Source organism: Trachypithecus francoisi, unplaced genomic scaffold (assembly GCF_009764315.1).
Source record: "Trachypithecus francoisi isolate TF-2019V2 unplaced genomic scaffold, Tfra_2.0 Lachesis_group2, whole genome shotgun sequence".
Classification (NCBI taxonomy): domain Eukaryota; kingdom Metazoa; phylum Chordata; class Mammalia; order Primates; family Cercopithecidae; genus Trachypithecus; species Trachypithecus francoisi.
The window spans coordinates 65949057-65963776 of record NW_022681465.1 but is presented as its reverse complement, the minus strand read 5'-3'; the positions used below and the strand labels follow the sequence as shown (position 1 = coordinate 65963776).

The following is a 14720-nucleotide window of genomic DNA, read 5'->3' as shown; positions in this document are numbered from 1 at the left end:
GTAATCCCAGACAGGGTTTCACCATGTTGACCAGGCTGGTCACCATCTTATCCATCAATATATTCACTATGCCAACATAGCACCTACCACATCACAGATTCCCAATAATTTATAAGACATTTTAAAAGATCCTTTACATTAAAATCTTAACAGCCTGTGATTCAAGATGTTAGTCACAGTTTAGATGGCTCCATACATATAAAAACAGTAAATATCAGGCCAGGTGCAGTGGCTCACGCCTGTAATCCCAGCACTTTGGGAGGCCGAGGCGGGAGGATCACAAGGTCAGGGGATCGAGACCATCCTGGCTAACACGGTGAAACCCCATCTCTACTAAAAATACCAAAAAAAAAAAAAAAAAAAAAAATTAGCTGGGCGTGGTGGCAGGTGCCTGTAGTCCCAGCTACTCGGGAGGCTGAGGCAGGAGAATGGAGTGAACCCGGGAGGCGGAGCTTGCAGTGAGCTGAGATCGGCCACTGCACTCCAGCCCGGGCGACAGAGCGAGACTCCGTCTCAAAAAAAAAAAGAAAAAAAAAAAAAAAAACAGTAAATATCTTGGGCAAAATGCTATTTAAATAAGTCTGATTAAGGAAAACCAAACTGAAGAGTAGTAGGAAATGTTTTCCTGGTGTCAATTTGCATTCATTTGATTTATTCAGCAAGTATTTATCGAACATATATCAAGTCCTTGAACTTGACACTGGTTATATACCAGCGATAAGGCAAATTCCTTGCCCTGAAGGAATTCATAGTCTAGTGGGGAGATACATATATGGAAATTAGTGTGTATTAGGTCTACGATAACACCACCCCCGCCTCCCCCTGCCTCCAGTTTCGTGGGGGACAGAGCCTGACATCTCACCCAAGCTGGAACAATCAGGGTTCTTCCCTGAGACCTCAGTACTGCGACTCTGAAAGAGTCCTAGTTTCTACCGTGTGGCAGGAGTCATAGTTTTTGAACTAACTAACTTTTTTTTTTTTTTTTTTTTTTTTTTTGAGACGGAGTCTTGCTCTGCCACCCAGGCTGGAGTGCAGTGGCCGGATCTCAGCTCACTGCAAGCTCCGCCTCCCGGGTTTACGCCATTCTCCTGCCTCAGCCTCCCGAGTAGCTGGGACTACAGGCGCCCGCCTCGTCGCCCGGCTAGTTTTTTGTATTTTTAAGTAGAGACGGGGTTTCACCGTATTAGCCAGGATGGTCTCGATCTCCTGACCTCGTGATCCGCCCGTCTCGGCCTCCCAAAGTGCTGGGATTACAGGCTTGAGCCACCGTGCCCGGCCTGAACTAACGAACTTTTGAATGATTCTATCTCCTGTGTGGATTGAGTTGCAAAGAAAGTCATCCTGCTAAGAAATAAAAGTTGACCGGTGGCGGGCAGAGGCGCAGGACCGGGAGAGAACGCCCCCCCGGGTTCCCCACAGCTTTCCCGTCCTCACTTTCCGCCATCCTGGACGGGGCTGCATTGCTGCCCTCGCCCTAACCTGAAAGAGAGCATCGATCCTTACAATAAATTACATTGTAAAATTTTGACGAATTTAAAATGAAAGAAAAAAGGTAAAGCGAAATCAAACTAAACAAAACTTTAAACAAAAATAAAATTTACCTTGACTTGTTTTCCACTCTCTGCAACTCCAGTTGTTAATTACTACATTGGAAGTGAGTGAAGCTGATTGGCTCAGCTCGAATCTGATGTCCAATCACTGTTGGCCAAGGGGATGGGGCCGCAAGATAGCAATAGGGCCACTGAAACCCACCCTCAGGCCCTAGAAGGTGGTAGGGGCAGGGGGACAGTTTTCAGAAGAGGAAAAGTTGTTGGAAATACACGGACACCCTCAAAGACACTTAGTCTTATTCTTTTTTTTTTTTTTTTTTTGAGATGGAGTTTCGCTGTATCGCCCAGGCTGGAGTGCAGTGGCGCGATCTCGGCTAACTGCAAGCTCCGCCTCCCGGGTTTACGCCATTCTCCCGCCTCAGCCTCCTAGTAGCTGGGACTACAGGCGCCCGCCACCTCGCCCGGCTAGTTTTCTGTATTTTTAGTAGAGACGGGGTTTCACCGTGTTAGCCAGGAGGGTCTCGATCTCCTGACCTCGTGATCCACCCGCCTCGGCCTCCCAAAGTGCTGGGATTACAGGCTTGAGCCACCGCGCCCGGCCTACTTAGTCTTATTCTTAGGTGTCCATGGGCTGGCTACACAGCCTTTCAATCCCATACCTATACTTGAGGGCTTTCCAGTAATCCTTCTAGTCCTTTATTCTATCAACCCATTCTCCTGGGATTTTTCTATAAACAAGGGAAATAGAAGCATCAATATCCACTTGCAATGCTTTGAGATGATTCAGGGCATAAGAAAAGACAGACGATGTTGCAATACTATGAAAAGTGTGGTTCTTCCACAACATCCAATAAAACACTTCAGTGAGCAAAACATTGGCTCTGAGAAGATACAGAACAGCAATCTGCAGTTACAAATACTGACCTCCCTGAATGGCTGGTCTGTGCAGAGGCCTACAAACTTCCCATCTTGAAGATCAATCCATCTCAACAGTGAGCACAATTTTTGGACATAGTGGTTCACTGCAGCAGCCCCGTCCACTTTTGTGTATCATAAATAATTCTCCAATTAGATTCCCATCTCAAGCAAATAGCTGTGATAATTTAAATTAATTTTGAGTCACTTGAAGCTGACAGCCTTAGCATTCAAAATAAATGCTTCTGTTACTGAGATAATTTACTGATATGGTGTTAAAATCTACCAATTTTCTTGTATACTGTCTCAGCTAAGCCACGCATTTTCAGTAGGTGACATTACTCACAAGGGGGTGAAAAGTAGATGAGGGAGGCAAAAAATCTAAGATTAAAAAAGTCTTAGATTCTGTAATGGTTAGCAGACCTCTCCTCCTCCTACCAAAGCTCAATCCTACCCGACAAAATCTTATTCCTTAGTATTTTCTCATGTTACAGAGAAGTTAAATTTAATTTTTCTCCAGGCAGGGATGTGAAGATGATAAAAGGGTTGAGAACCAATGAACTAACTGAAGCTAATCATCTCCTATAGGCCGAGGGTCACCCAAAATTCAGAGCCTAGATCCTTAATGTGGCTGGGGGTATAAAAGGATCCTCTGGTTTATCTAGACCTTGCCTTAAAATCAGATTCACACCGGGCTGTCATGTACTAGCTCTCCCTTCCACATGTCCTGGATTCTAGACGTTCTCCTATTCTGACCTCTGCTAAATTCCAAGTTCCTCGACCTTCACCTAATGTTCCTATGCTCTGGGCTGGGTTCCCCTTCTCACTTTTAGAAAATGCTATAATTTTAAAAGGAAACCAACTTTGTGTACACCTGCTATGTACACACAAAAATTAAAAATTAAAAAAAATTAAAAATAAACCAACCACGGGTCAGGCGTGATGGCTCACGCCTGTAATCCCAGCACTTTGGGAGGTCGAGGTGGGCAGATCACCTGAGGTTAGGAGATCGAGAGCAGCCTGGCCAACATGGTGAAACCCCGTCTCTACTAAACAAAATACAAAAAAGTGGCCAGGCATGGTTGCGGGCGCCTGTAGTCCCAGCTACTCGGGAGGTTGAGGCAGGAGAATGGCGTGAACCTGGGAGGCAGAGCTTGCAGTAAGCCAAGACTGCACCACTGCACTCCAGCCTGGGCGACAGAGAGAGACTCCTCAAAAAAAAAAAAAAAAGAAACCAACTATGATTAAATATCTACTATTAATTCATTCAACAAATATTCACTGAGTGTCTATCATGTGCTGGGTCCTGAACAAAACAATGTTCCTACAAAGTTTCAGGAAGCCCGTGTTCTGAAGATGGTGAGTTTTTTTTTTTTTTTTTTTTTTGAGACGGAGTCTCGCTCTGTCGCCCAGGCTGGAGTGCAGTGGCCGGATGTCAGCTCACTGCAAGCTCCCCCTCCCAGGTTTACGCCATTCTCCTGCCTCAGTCTCCCGAGTAGCTGGGACTACAGGCGCCCGCCACCTCGCCTGGCTAGTTTTTTGTATTTTTTAGTAGAGACGGGGTTTCACCGTGTTAGCCAGGATGGTCTCGATCTCCTGACCTCGTGATCCGCCCGTCTCGACCTCCCAAAGTGCTGGGATTACAGGCTTGAGCCACCGCGCCCGGCCAGATGGTGAATTATTAAACAAATGCAAAATACTATGATGTCAGATGGTGACAGAACTGTGATGGTAACTATGGTAATGTCACAGGATAGTGAGAAGGTGACATTTGAGAGACTGAAATTGTGCCCCAAAGAGTTAAAGAAACCAATAACAGATATTTTTGTGTTGGTAGGATGATAGATTTTTTTTAAAAAAGTAACTTGCTGAAACACTAAAAATCCCTGAACATGAGCTTTAAGAACTGGCTGAAATTGCTTCAAACTAATATGGCCACCTGGAGTTTGCATAGAATGAGCACGCTGAAATCACGGCCTGAATTTCCACCACATTTCATATTAACTCCACTCAAATTTGCACACGTAACCCATGAGTTAGCACGAAGAGACAACTGTACATGCCCAAGGGACTTTCCAGACCTCCTGTTTCCTTCAACTTCCAATATAAAGCTTTTTACATTTTTTTGAGACAGTCTTACTCTGTTGCCCAGGCTGGAGTGCAATGGCGCGATCTCGGCTCACTGCAACCTCCGCCTCCCAGGTTCGAGCGATTCTCATGCCTCAGTCTCCCGAGTAGCTGCACTTACAGGCGCAGGCCACCATATCCAGCCAAGTTTTTGTATTTTTAGTAGAGATGGGGTTTTGTCATGTTGGCCAGGCGGGTCTCGAACTCCTAATTTCTTTTTTTTTTTCATTAGTTATCATTAGTTTATTATAAAAGAGAAATATGGAAATTATTTACATGATGAAAGATTTCAGAACTTCAGTGGAATGGGCAGCTTCATGTTGACGCCATTTCAATAGTGACTTATTTCAGTCTACGTACTTTCCAAGTATGTCACCATCTCTAAATAGGAAATAATCCTTGTCATCTAGAACTACTTTGGTGCCTCCATACTCTGGCAGAAGAACTTTATCTCCAACTTTCACGCTAACCGGTTGAATCTCTCCACCCTTTCCTTTAGAACCCGATCCAACAGCGACTACTGTTGCTTGCAATACTTTTCCTTGAGATTTTTCTGGAAGCATAATGCCTCCTTTGGTTACAGTTTCAGCAGCACTCCTTTCAACCAATACTCGGTCAAAGAGTGGAAGAAACTTTCTAAACGCTTGTCCTGCCATGACTCCCTCCGCCTCAGACTCGTACTCTGCTCTTGTGTAGCGCCGATCGAACTCCTAATTTCAAGTGATCCACCTGCCTCAGCCTCCCAAAGTGCTGGGATTACAGGCATGAGCCACTGCACCTGGCCAATATAAAGCTTTTCTCGTGCATGGGGCAGTCAGCCTCTCTTGCTCGATAACAAGTCCGGAATGAAGTGAGACACTGAGCCACAAGAATATCTGTGGGAAGGTTGTTCTAGGCAGAGGGAACTGCAAGTGCAAAGGCCCTGAGGTGCAGACTTGCCTGGCTGCCCAAGGATGAAAGAGGACAGATGTAGCTACAGAAGAAATGAGGGGGAAGTGCTCCCACTGTGCTAGGAGCTTCCTTGTTTTCGTCTTCTCTCCCCTCAACCCCCACCCCACAATCCTCACAACCACCTTATAAAACAAGGGTATCTGGCTGTATTTTACCAACATTGGCTAATGCTTTCTGAGCATAACTGTGGGTGAGACACTGTTTTTTTTTTGTTTTTTGTTTTTTGTTTTGAGACGGAGTCTTGCTCTGTCGCCCAGGCTGGAGTGCAGTGGCCGGATCTCAGCTCACTGCAAGCTCCGCCTCCCGGGTTTACGCCATTCTCCTGCCTCAGCCTCCCAAGTGGCTGGGACTACAAGCGCCCGCCACCTCGCCCGGCTAGTTTTTTGTATTTTTTAGTAGAGACGGGGTTTCACCGTGTTAGCCAGGATGGTCTCGATCTCCTGACCTCGTGATCCGCCCGTCTCGGCCTCCCAAAGTGCTGGGATTACAGGCTTGAGCCACTGCGCCCGGCAAGACACTGTTCTAAATAAGCACCTTTGGCCAGCCCCGGTGGCTCACGCCTGTAATCCCAGAATTTTGTGAGGCCAAGGTGGGCGGATCACCTGAGGTCAGGAGTTCAAGAGCAGCCTGGCCAACATGGTGAAACCCCATCTCTACTAAAAATACAAAAGTAGCTGGCTGTGGTGGCGCACATCTGTAATCCCAGCTACTAGGGAGGCTGAGGCAGGAGAACTGCTTGAACCGGGGAGGCGGAGGCTGCAGTGAGCTGAGATCACACCACTGCACTCTCACCTGGGCGAGACAGAGTAAGACTGTCTCAAAATAATAATAATAAAATAAAATAAATAAGCACCTTCCACGGATTACCTTATTTAACTGCCACAGCGGTGCTGCAGGAGACACTGTTCTCCCTTTTATAGGCCAAGATAAATAACGGAATCAAAGGCTGGGCACAGTGGTTCACGCCTGTAATCCCAGCACTTTGGGAGGCTAAGGTGGGCAGATCACCTGAGGTCAGAAATTCGAGATCAGCCTGGGCAACACAGTGAAACCCTGTCTCTACTAAAAATATAAAATTAGCTGGGCATGGTGGTGTGCACCTGTAATCCCAGCTACTTGGGAGGCTGGGGCATGAGAATTGCTTGAACTCAGGAGGCGGAAGTTGCAGTGAACTGAGATTGTGCCACTGCACTCCAGCCTGGGCCACAGAGCGAGATTCTGTCTAAACAAAACAAAACAAAACAAAACAAAACAAAACAAAGAAGCCCATAATAATAGAATCAAAATGGCGAACTAAGGTCTCACAGTTCATAAGTAACAGAGCCAGGACTAGCACCCAGACCCACTGGACTTGGCTTTGCTCCTTGTACATCAGCCTGCTGCTTACCTGCTTCTGATGATCTTGCCCCCTGAACTATACCTGACTTACCCAGGCCAGCAACACAGCCTGGTGGTCCCTGCTCCTCAGCCATGCATGGGCCTCATATGATAAACATGTAGTTTGTGTCAGAAGCGTGTGGCTCTCTAGCTGATACTCATTCTCTCTTCCTTTATTTTGTTGGGAGTGGCAATGAATTAAACTAAAATGCAGTCTCTCTTGGAGGTATGGATAGCTATACAACATAATTCTGGCCAATGGGATGAAAGAGGAAATTGTGTTGGTAGGGTTACACCAACATTCCTTCAGGAAAGAGCAGAAATGAGAGGAAAAATAAACCCCTGTGTTGTTAAGTCACCATTATCTGGATTTTACCAATCCAACCAATTGTCTGAATTACACCCCAAACACAGAATTCAGAGAACCTATAATATGGAATTAGATGAGCAAGAGGGGTCAGGAAGCAGATGTTAAGGACTTGAAAGTTGCAGAATGGAAAGTGTTGACCTTAGCTGTTAAACGTGAAGTATCTGGTCAAATTGCCTACTGCTGGATGTTGCAAAGTCATTTACATGTTGACTGAGGTTGTGCAGTTAGGAAAAATGGTAAGAAAAATTTAGAATATTGGTAGGTGCTTTTTCTTTTTTAACCTTTTCTTTTTTTTTTTTTGAGACGGAGTTTCTCTTTTGTTGCCCAGGCTGGAGTGCAATGGGGCGATCTAGGTTCACCACAGCCTCCGCCTCTCGGGTTCAAGCAATTCTCTTGCCTTCGCCTCCCGAGTAGCTGGGATTACAGGCATGCGCCACCATGCTCGGCTAATTTTGTATTTTTAGTAGAGACGGGGTTTCTCCATATTGGTCAGGCTGGTCTCGAACTACTGACCTCAGGTGATCTGCCCACCTCGGCCTCCCAAAGTGCTGGGATTACAGGTGTGAGCCACCGTACCTGGCCAGTAGGTGCTTTTTCACTCTCAGCAAAGGCTACAGCTCCTCAACTCAGTAAGCAATCAGAGATAAAGAGAAATATCACTTTGCTTAGAAAGGCACTCTTGACATTGAGTCTGCAATCTAAATTGCCTAGGAAGCTCACATTATGAACCCTTGCAGGGTTACAAAAATCAGCTGTATCACAAGCGGACAAGTGGTATCCTACTAGCCGGAGCTTGTAAGTCTGTTGGCAAAAATGTGATTACCCACCAGAAACCATTGTTTCAACTGTCCTCAGCAGCATACATTAAGTAGTATATGTTAAGTTAAAATTTAGAGAGATGGGGGCGGATTCTAAGTTAAAAAGTAAAGGAGTCAAATCATAAGGAATTGACCAGAAACACACAGACTAGATACCTTTAAAAAAACTCCAACCCTGGTCACAACAGCCTGGGATGGTTAAATCTCTACAGCAACCTTGCAACTCTTCCTCTCCCTCTTTCTCACCAGCAATTAACATCAACGAGTAGACTTCAAAAAGTGTTCAGCCCCCAGAAAAGGTGTCCTTCCTGTGCCCATCACAAAAGTGGCCATGGTGGACAGTGAATGAGGAATGACCTCCCGGGGCTGGGCACAGTGGCTCACGCCTGTAATCTCAGCACTTTGGGAGGCCAAGGTGGGAGGATCACCTGAGGTCAAGAGATTGAGACCAGCCTGGCCAACATGGTGAAACCCCGTCTCTACTAAAAATACAAAATTAGCCAGGCGTGGTAGCGGGTGCCTGTAGTCCCAGCTACTTGGGAGGCTACTTGGGAGGCTGAGGCAGGAGAATCACTTGAACCCAGGAGGCGGAGGTTACAGTGAGCCGAGATTGCACTACTGCACTCCAGCCTGGCGACAGAGTGAGACCTCCCAGTAAGAGGCAAGGGCCATGGAAGGCCATAAACAAGGAGTTCCTTCCACCAGAGCAAGGGGTGGCCAGAGTGAGGACCCTTGCTATTCTTGGCCAGCAGGATTTGGTCATAGCTATGGACAGTGACCATGGTATTTTCCATCTCTCCTTTTATAAATGGATTTTTGTTGTTGTTGTTTGGAGGAGTTTTGTTCTTGTTGCCCAGGCTGGAATGCAGTGGTGCAATCTCAGCTCACTGCAACCTCCACTTCCCAGATTCAAGTGACTCTTTGCCTCAGCCTCCCAAGTAGCTGGCATTACAGGCGCCCACCACCACACCTGGCTAGTTTTGTATTTTTAGTAGAGACAGGGTTTCACCTTGTTGGCCAGGCTGGTCTCAAACTCCTGACCTCAGGTGATCCACTCGCCTCGGCCTCCCAAAGTGCTGGTACTACAGGCGTTGAGCCACTGCGCCCAGCCCGGAAGTTTTTATTGTAGTTATTTTATACCTTTTCCAGTATTGTATCTTGGGGATACCAAAGACTGCTCACAGGGAGCCCTATCTAGCGCTGATGGAGAAGACCACATAACACCCAGAGGTCTGGGGCTCTAGTCTGGAAATGCCACCTGGATGAGGCTTGGGTGCCACCTCCCTTGGCTTATGCCTTGAATGGAAAGAAGGGTATGTCTCAGTAACCAAAGAAGGGGACTGTGGCAGAGAATGCTAGCTCCCTACAGAGTGTCCTGCTGGCTTTTTCCTTATTAACAGAAACCTACCTGTGTTTGAGGAGCAAGTGCCCAGCCAGAAAGCAGTTTCAGAAAGGAGTGGACATAAGATACAGTCCTGGCCCATGAAGTTGTTGGGAGAGGCATCCAGGCAGGCTCCTTTTATATGGGGTCTCTTTTCCCTTTTTCTTGCTTAGAATGCATATGCGATGGCTGGAGCTTTAGCAATCATCTTGTGACCTTGAGCAGCCATACCAGCCCCAGATATTTCACCTCCAGACTTCTTATTACATGAGAGAAAAACAGGCACCTATCTTGTCTAAGCCCTGTTAATTAGATATTCTGTTATAGCTGGATAAAATCCTTAGTGAATATATTGCTTTCATTCACCTTTCACCCTCAGATTCAAGGCCCTGAACATAATCCTGAGTCCTTCAACTTCAGCCCTGCTACTTTCCCAATGTGCAGTTATGACTGAGTTCCTACCTCGATTTGAGGGTTGCCAAAAAATACAGAGCATGTGTCTGCCCCTTAAAAAAGTGAAAGCGGCCGGGTGCAGTGGCTCAAGCCTGTAATCCCAGCACTTTGGGAGGCCGAGACGGGCGGATCACGAGGTCAGGAGATCGAGACCATCCTGGCTAACATGGTGAAACCCCGTCTCTACTAAAAAATACAAAAAAAACTAGCCAGGCGAGGTGGCGGGCGCCTCTAGTCCCAGCTACTCGGGAGGCTGAGGCGGGAGAATGGCGTGAACCCAGGAGGTGGAGCTTGCAGTGAGCCGAGATCCAGTCACTCCACTCCAGCCTGGGCGACAGAGCGAGACTCTGTCTAAAAAAAAAAAAAAGAAAAAAGTGAAAGCATAGGCCAGGTGTGGTGGCTCACGCCTGTAATCCCAGCACTTCGGGAGGTTGAGGCGGGCAGATCATGAGGTCAGGAGATCAAGACCATCCTGGCTAACATGGTGAAACCCCGTCTCTACTAAAAATACAGAAAATTAGCCGGGCGTGGTGGTGGGCGCCTGTAGTCCTAGCTACTCAGGAGGCTGAGGCAGAAGAATGGCATGAACCCAGGAGACGGAGCTTGCAGTGAGCCGAGATCAGGCCACTGCATTCCAGCCTGGGCGACAGAGTGAGACTCTGTCTCAAAAAAAAAAAAAAAGATGAAAGCACACATAAACTCAACCAGTGATACATTAGCATTATTGTGCAGTCCCAGGTGTTTCACACAAACATACAACTGATTGAGAAACACTGCAAATACAAACAACTGGGACTCCCTTAAGTCAGCTTATGCTTCGGGAGAGCTAATTTTTTAATTTAATTTAATTAATTAATTAATTTATTTATTTATTTTAATCAGCTCATTGCAACCTCTGCCTCCTGGGTTCAATAAATTCTCCTGCCTCAGCCTCCTGAGTAGCTGGGATTACAGGCACCCACCACCATGCCCAGCTAATTTCTGTATTTTTAGTAGAGACAGGGTTTCACCATGTTGGCCAGGCTGGTCTCAAACTCCTGACCTCAGGTGATCCACCGGCCTCGGCCTCCCAAAGTGCTGGGATTATACGCGTGAGCCATGGCACCCAGCCTGGGAGAGCTAATTTTTATCTGCCTACATGGCTGACTCCATACTAGATGAAGGGCTATGCATATGAGGCAGAGAATTTGATCTAGCCTTTTATGGAACAAGGGTTGATTCTGCCAGGCACTGTGCTAGGTTAGAAAAGAAAAGATGAACAGCTTGTAGAGGCTGCGATCCACTGAAGAAAGAGACCGTAAAATAAACAGCAACAATAAAATGTGCAGAGACCCAAGGAAGGTGCACTTGGAGGCATAGGATGGATTCTGAGAAATGAGGCTTTCCAAGGTCAATGCTGAGGTTTTAGGGGATGAGAGAGGTGTTCCCATATATTAATAAATTATAGAAGGTAAGAACCTAGAAGGAACCTCAGGGATTACCTCCTCCAGCCTTCAATTTTATAGATGAGAGAAATGAATCTCAAGGCAGGCCCAAGATCCTTCAATTTCTGGGTTTGATGACCCTTGAAGAATATGAAAAAGAAAAAAAAATGAATGAAATGAAAAAGAACAACCTGGCAGCTATTTTGAGACTCTATTACCTGAAGATATTATATGTCCTATGGACTATCTGTCCAAATAAAAATGGGAATGAGTAGAAATTGCAGGTAGACTCATGAATATTGAAGGCCAAAAAACCCTAATGAATACTAGAAGTTATTTCTGTTCCCTACCTACTTCTAAAATATATTTGCTGTGGCTTCAAATGTGAGCTCTGCAGTTTAAGATTGTTTACTCAGGATGTCAGGATTTGGCCAGTTCTGGGTTAATAATATTTCTAGAGTTCAGATATCTCAATTCTAAAAGAGCATACTAATTGAGGAAAGAGGGCATTTATGAGGCAATGTGTATATTTGTACAATGGCAGTTCAATGCTTTGAAACAGTTGCTATCTACTGAATAGGTAGTTGAGAACAGTCAGGGCTTCTGTGTTAGCAGCAAGACAGCCATGAGGTACTGTGACTGCCCATTATCTTCTGACCATGCTGCCCATGTGGTATGGATCGGGCAGCCATGATACTACCAACCTGCTCGTCCACAACCCAGTAGATCACATCATCCACAACCCAGTAGATCACACCATCCACAACCCAGTAGATCACATCATCCACAACCCAGTAGATCACATCATCCACAACGCAGTAGATCACATCATCCACAACCCAGTAGATCACATCATCCACATATAGCATTATCACACGTTCTTTAATTACACCAGAGTGAGTTTTTTTTAAACAGGATAGTTATTTTACAAATCCTTTCATACCAAGTGTGCTGTTAGATGCTTCTGGTGTTTAGACTTTTGGGTACATAATCTATTTACTGTATTTAAATTCTTAGCATGTAACTACTCAGGATCTGACCTCATCATTAATTAACAATGATTCAAATATTTATAAGAGCCAGTAATACACTCTGCCACTAGCTAGCTGTAAGGCCCCAGGCAAGTCATGTAAAATCTTTCAGCCTCAGTTTTCTTACCTGCCAAATGAGGTGGTTTTACTAAGTTGCTTTCCAGCTCTGGCATTCCCGCTACACCTCCCCCAACCTTGCAGCTAAGTTAGCAAGGCAGGGATGAAGTAGCTGGTCACATTAGGAAGCATATACACAACCACGAAAGTTTTGAACTGCAGAGGAGATAGGCCAAATTGCTTTATCAGACTTTGAGTATCTGCCAAGACAAAGGAGGAGGGAAGCCCCAGGGGTGGTTTTACATTTATGTGCTTATAACCCTATCCCAGCTTTTCCAGAAGACAAGAAGAAATATATCCTACTGAATAAAAGCTCTTTGGAACAGCAATAGAACCAAGGTTTCAAGAAGTGGGGAAGAACTTGCCTGGGGCGTGGGGTACAATAGGAAATCTGGGGTTTCCACTGAGGCCCCACAGCCTCTTCAATTTGGCAAGAGCCTAAACTGTGTGGAGACTGACCTCCACCTTCTCCCTTCCCTGGACTGCTCGCCTGCTTGCTTGCAGGAGCTAGGGCTGGAGTGCCTGATGCAGTGAGTGAATTCTCAGAGGAAACCAAAAGATCACAGAGCACAAAGGTTCAACCTTGTGTCCTCTGAGAAGCTCCCCCATTTCCCAGGCCTTGCTGTGGGAAAGGTCTCAGACAATGAGAAGGAAAGTTAAAGTCCATGGGAGTGAGAGAAACAAGAATCCTCAGCTGACCTCTTTCAGTCAGGAACTCAGAATTCAGAAGGAAAGATTTCAGAGGAGGTAGGAGAATATACTAACCCTGAGTCCCTCCATGACCCCTTTGCTACTCATGTGCCATCATGGCCCTTAATAGGGTGGGAGAGGGCCGGGCGCGGTGGCTCAAGCCTGTAATCCCAGCACTTTGGGAGGCCGAGACGGGCGGATCACGAGGTCAGGAGATCGAGACCATCCTGGCTAACACAGTGAAACCCCGTCTCTACTAAAAATACAAAAACTAGCCGGGCGAGGTGGCGGGCGCCTGTAGTCCCAGCTACTCGGGAGGCTGAGGCAGGAGAATGGCGTAAACCCGGGAGGCGGAGCTTGCAGTGAGCTGAGATCCAGCCACTGCACTCCAGTCCGGGCGACAGAGCGAGACTCCGCTTCAAAAAAAATAGGGTGGGAGAGAAGTGATGTGGAGACACTATAAGAAGACTTGAGATAGCATAAATGGAGAGGAACTAGGCTGAAAACCATCGAACCTTGGGGTGAGGACTGGGGAAATGATGAGTTTGGATCCACTGTCGCTCTAGATCCTGCTGTGGTAGGGGCATGGGCACAGTTAAAAGACAGGGCTGGGCTGGGCGCAGTAGCTCATGCCTGTAATCCTAGCACTTTGGGAGGCTGAGGCAGGAGGACTGCTTGAGCCCAGGAATTCAAGAGCAGCCGGGGCTACATGGCAAGACCCTGTGTCTACAAAAGATTGAAAAATTAGCTGGGTCTGGTGGTGCACACTTGTGGTTCCAGCTACACGGGAGGCTGACATGGGAGGTCTCTTGAGCCCAGTAGTTCAACGCTGCAGTGAGCTATGCTCATACCACCACACTCCAGCCTGACTGACAGAGTGAGACCCTGTCTCAATACATTATTTATATATATATTATATATGGCTGGGAAAGGTCACTGCCAGGGAGGTGCCACAAGGTGACCCTGATCTTGGTGAACTTCCCACTATCCATGTCTTCAGGTTCTAAGGCTTGGAAATATGAATTCTGTCAGTACATTGCAAGGGCATCTATTTCTCATGTGTAAACATACAGTTATCAGCAAGAAAGCTCATTCATTCATTTTCAGTTGGAAAGACAATTACTAAAGTGGGCAGGATGTTTGCATCCACATAATCAATGCATGCTTACCCTGAAGGCAGTATGCAGCAAAGGCAAACTTGGAATAAGGAGACCCAGGTGAGCACAGGAAGGGCTCTAGCTCAGGTAGCTTCAGGCACTCCCTCTCCTACACTGTAGTTGAGGCTTTGCAAAGGAAATTGTCTACTTAGCCAAGACTCCCCACTACTAGAAAACATTAGAAAAGTCATCACTAACTTTTTCTTTTTTTGAGGCGGCATCTCACTCTGTCTCCCAGGCTGGAGTGCAGTGGTGCGATCTCGGCTCACTGCAACCTCCACCTCCCGGGTTCAAGCGATTCTTCTGCCTCAGCCTCCCGAGTAGCTGGGATTACAGGTGTGTGCCACCACGCCCGGCTA

At 46.5% G+C, this 14720-nt stretch overlaps 2 protein-coding genes across 3 annotated transcripts in view; both read right to left on the bottom strand.

The window, feature by feature from the left end:
* Positions 1–14720, bottom strand: part of PDZD2 (PDZ domain containing 2) — a 493831-nt gene that overhangs the window by 332310 nt on the left and 146801 nt on the right. The gene's annotated exons all lie outside the window — the stretch shown is intronic.
* LOC117064984 (10 kDa heat shock protein, mitochondrial) lies at positions 4808–5297 on the bottom strand. The gene has a single exon (XM_033179282.1). The coding sequence runs from the start codon at positions 5246–5248 to the stop codon at positions 4940–4942; it is 309 nt and encodes a 102-aa protein (XP_033035173.1). The 5' UTR covers positions 5249–5297; the 3' UTR covers positions 4808–4939.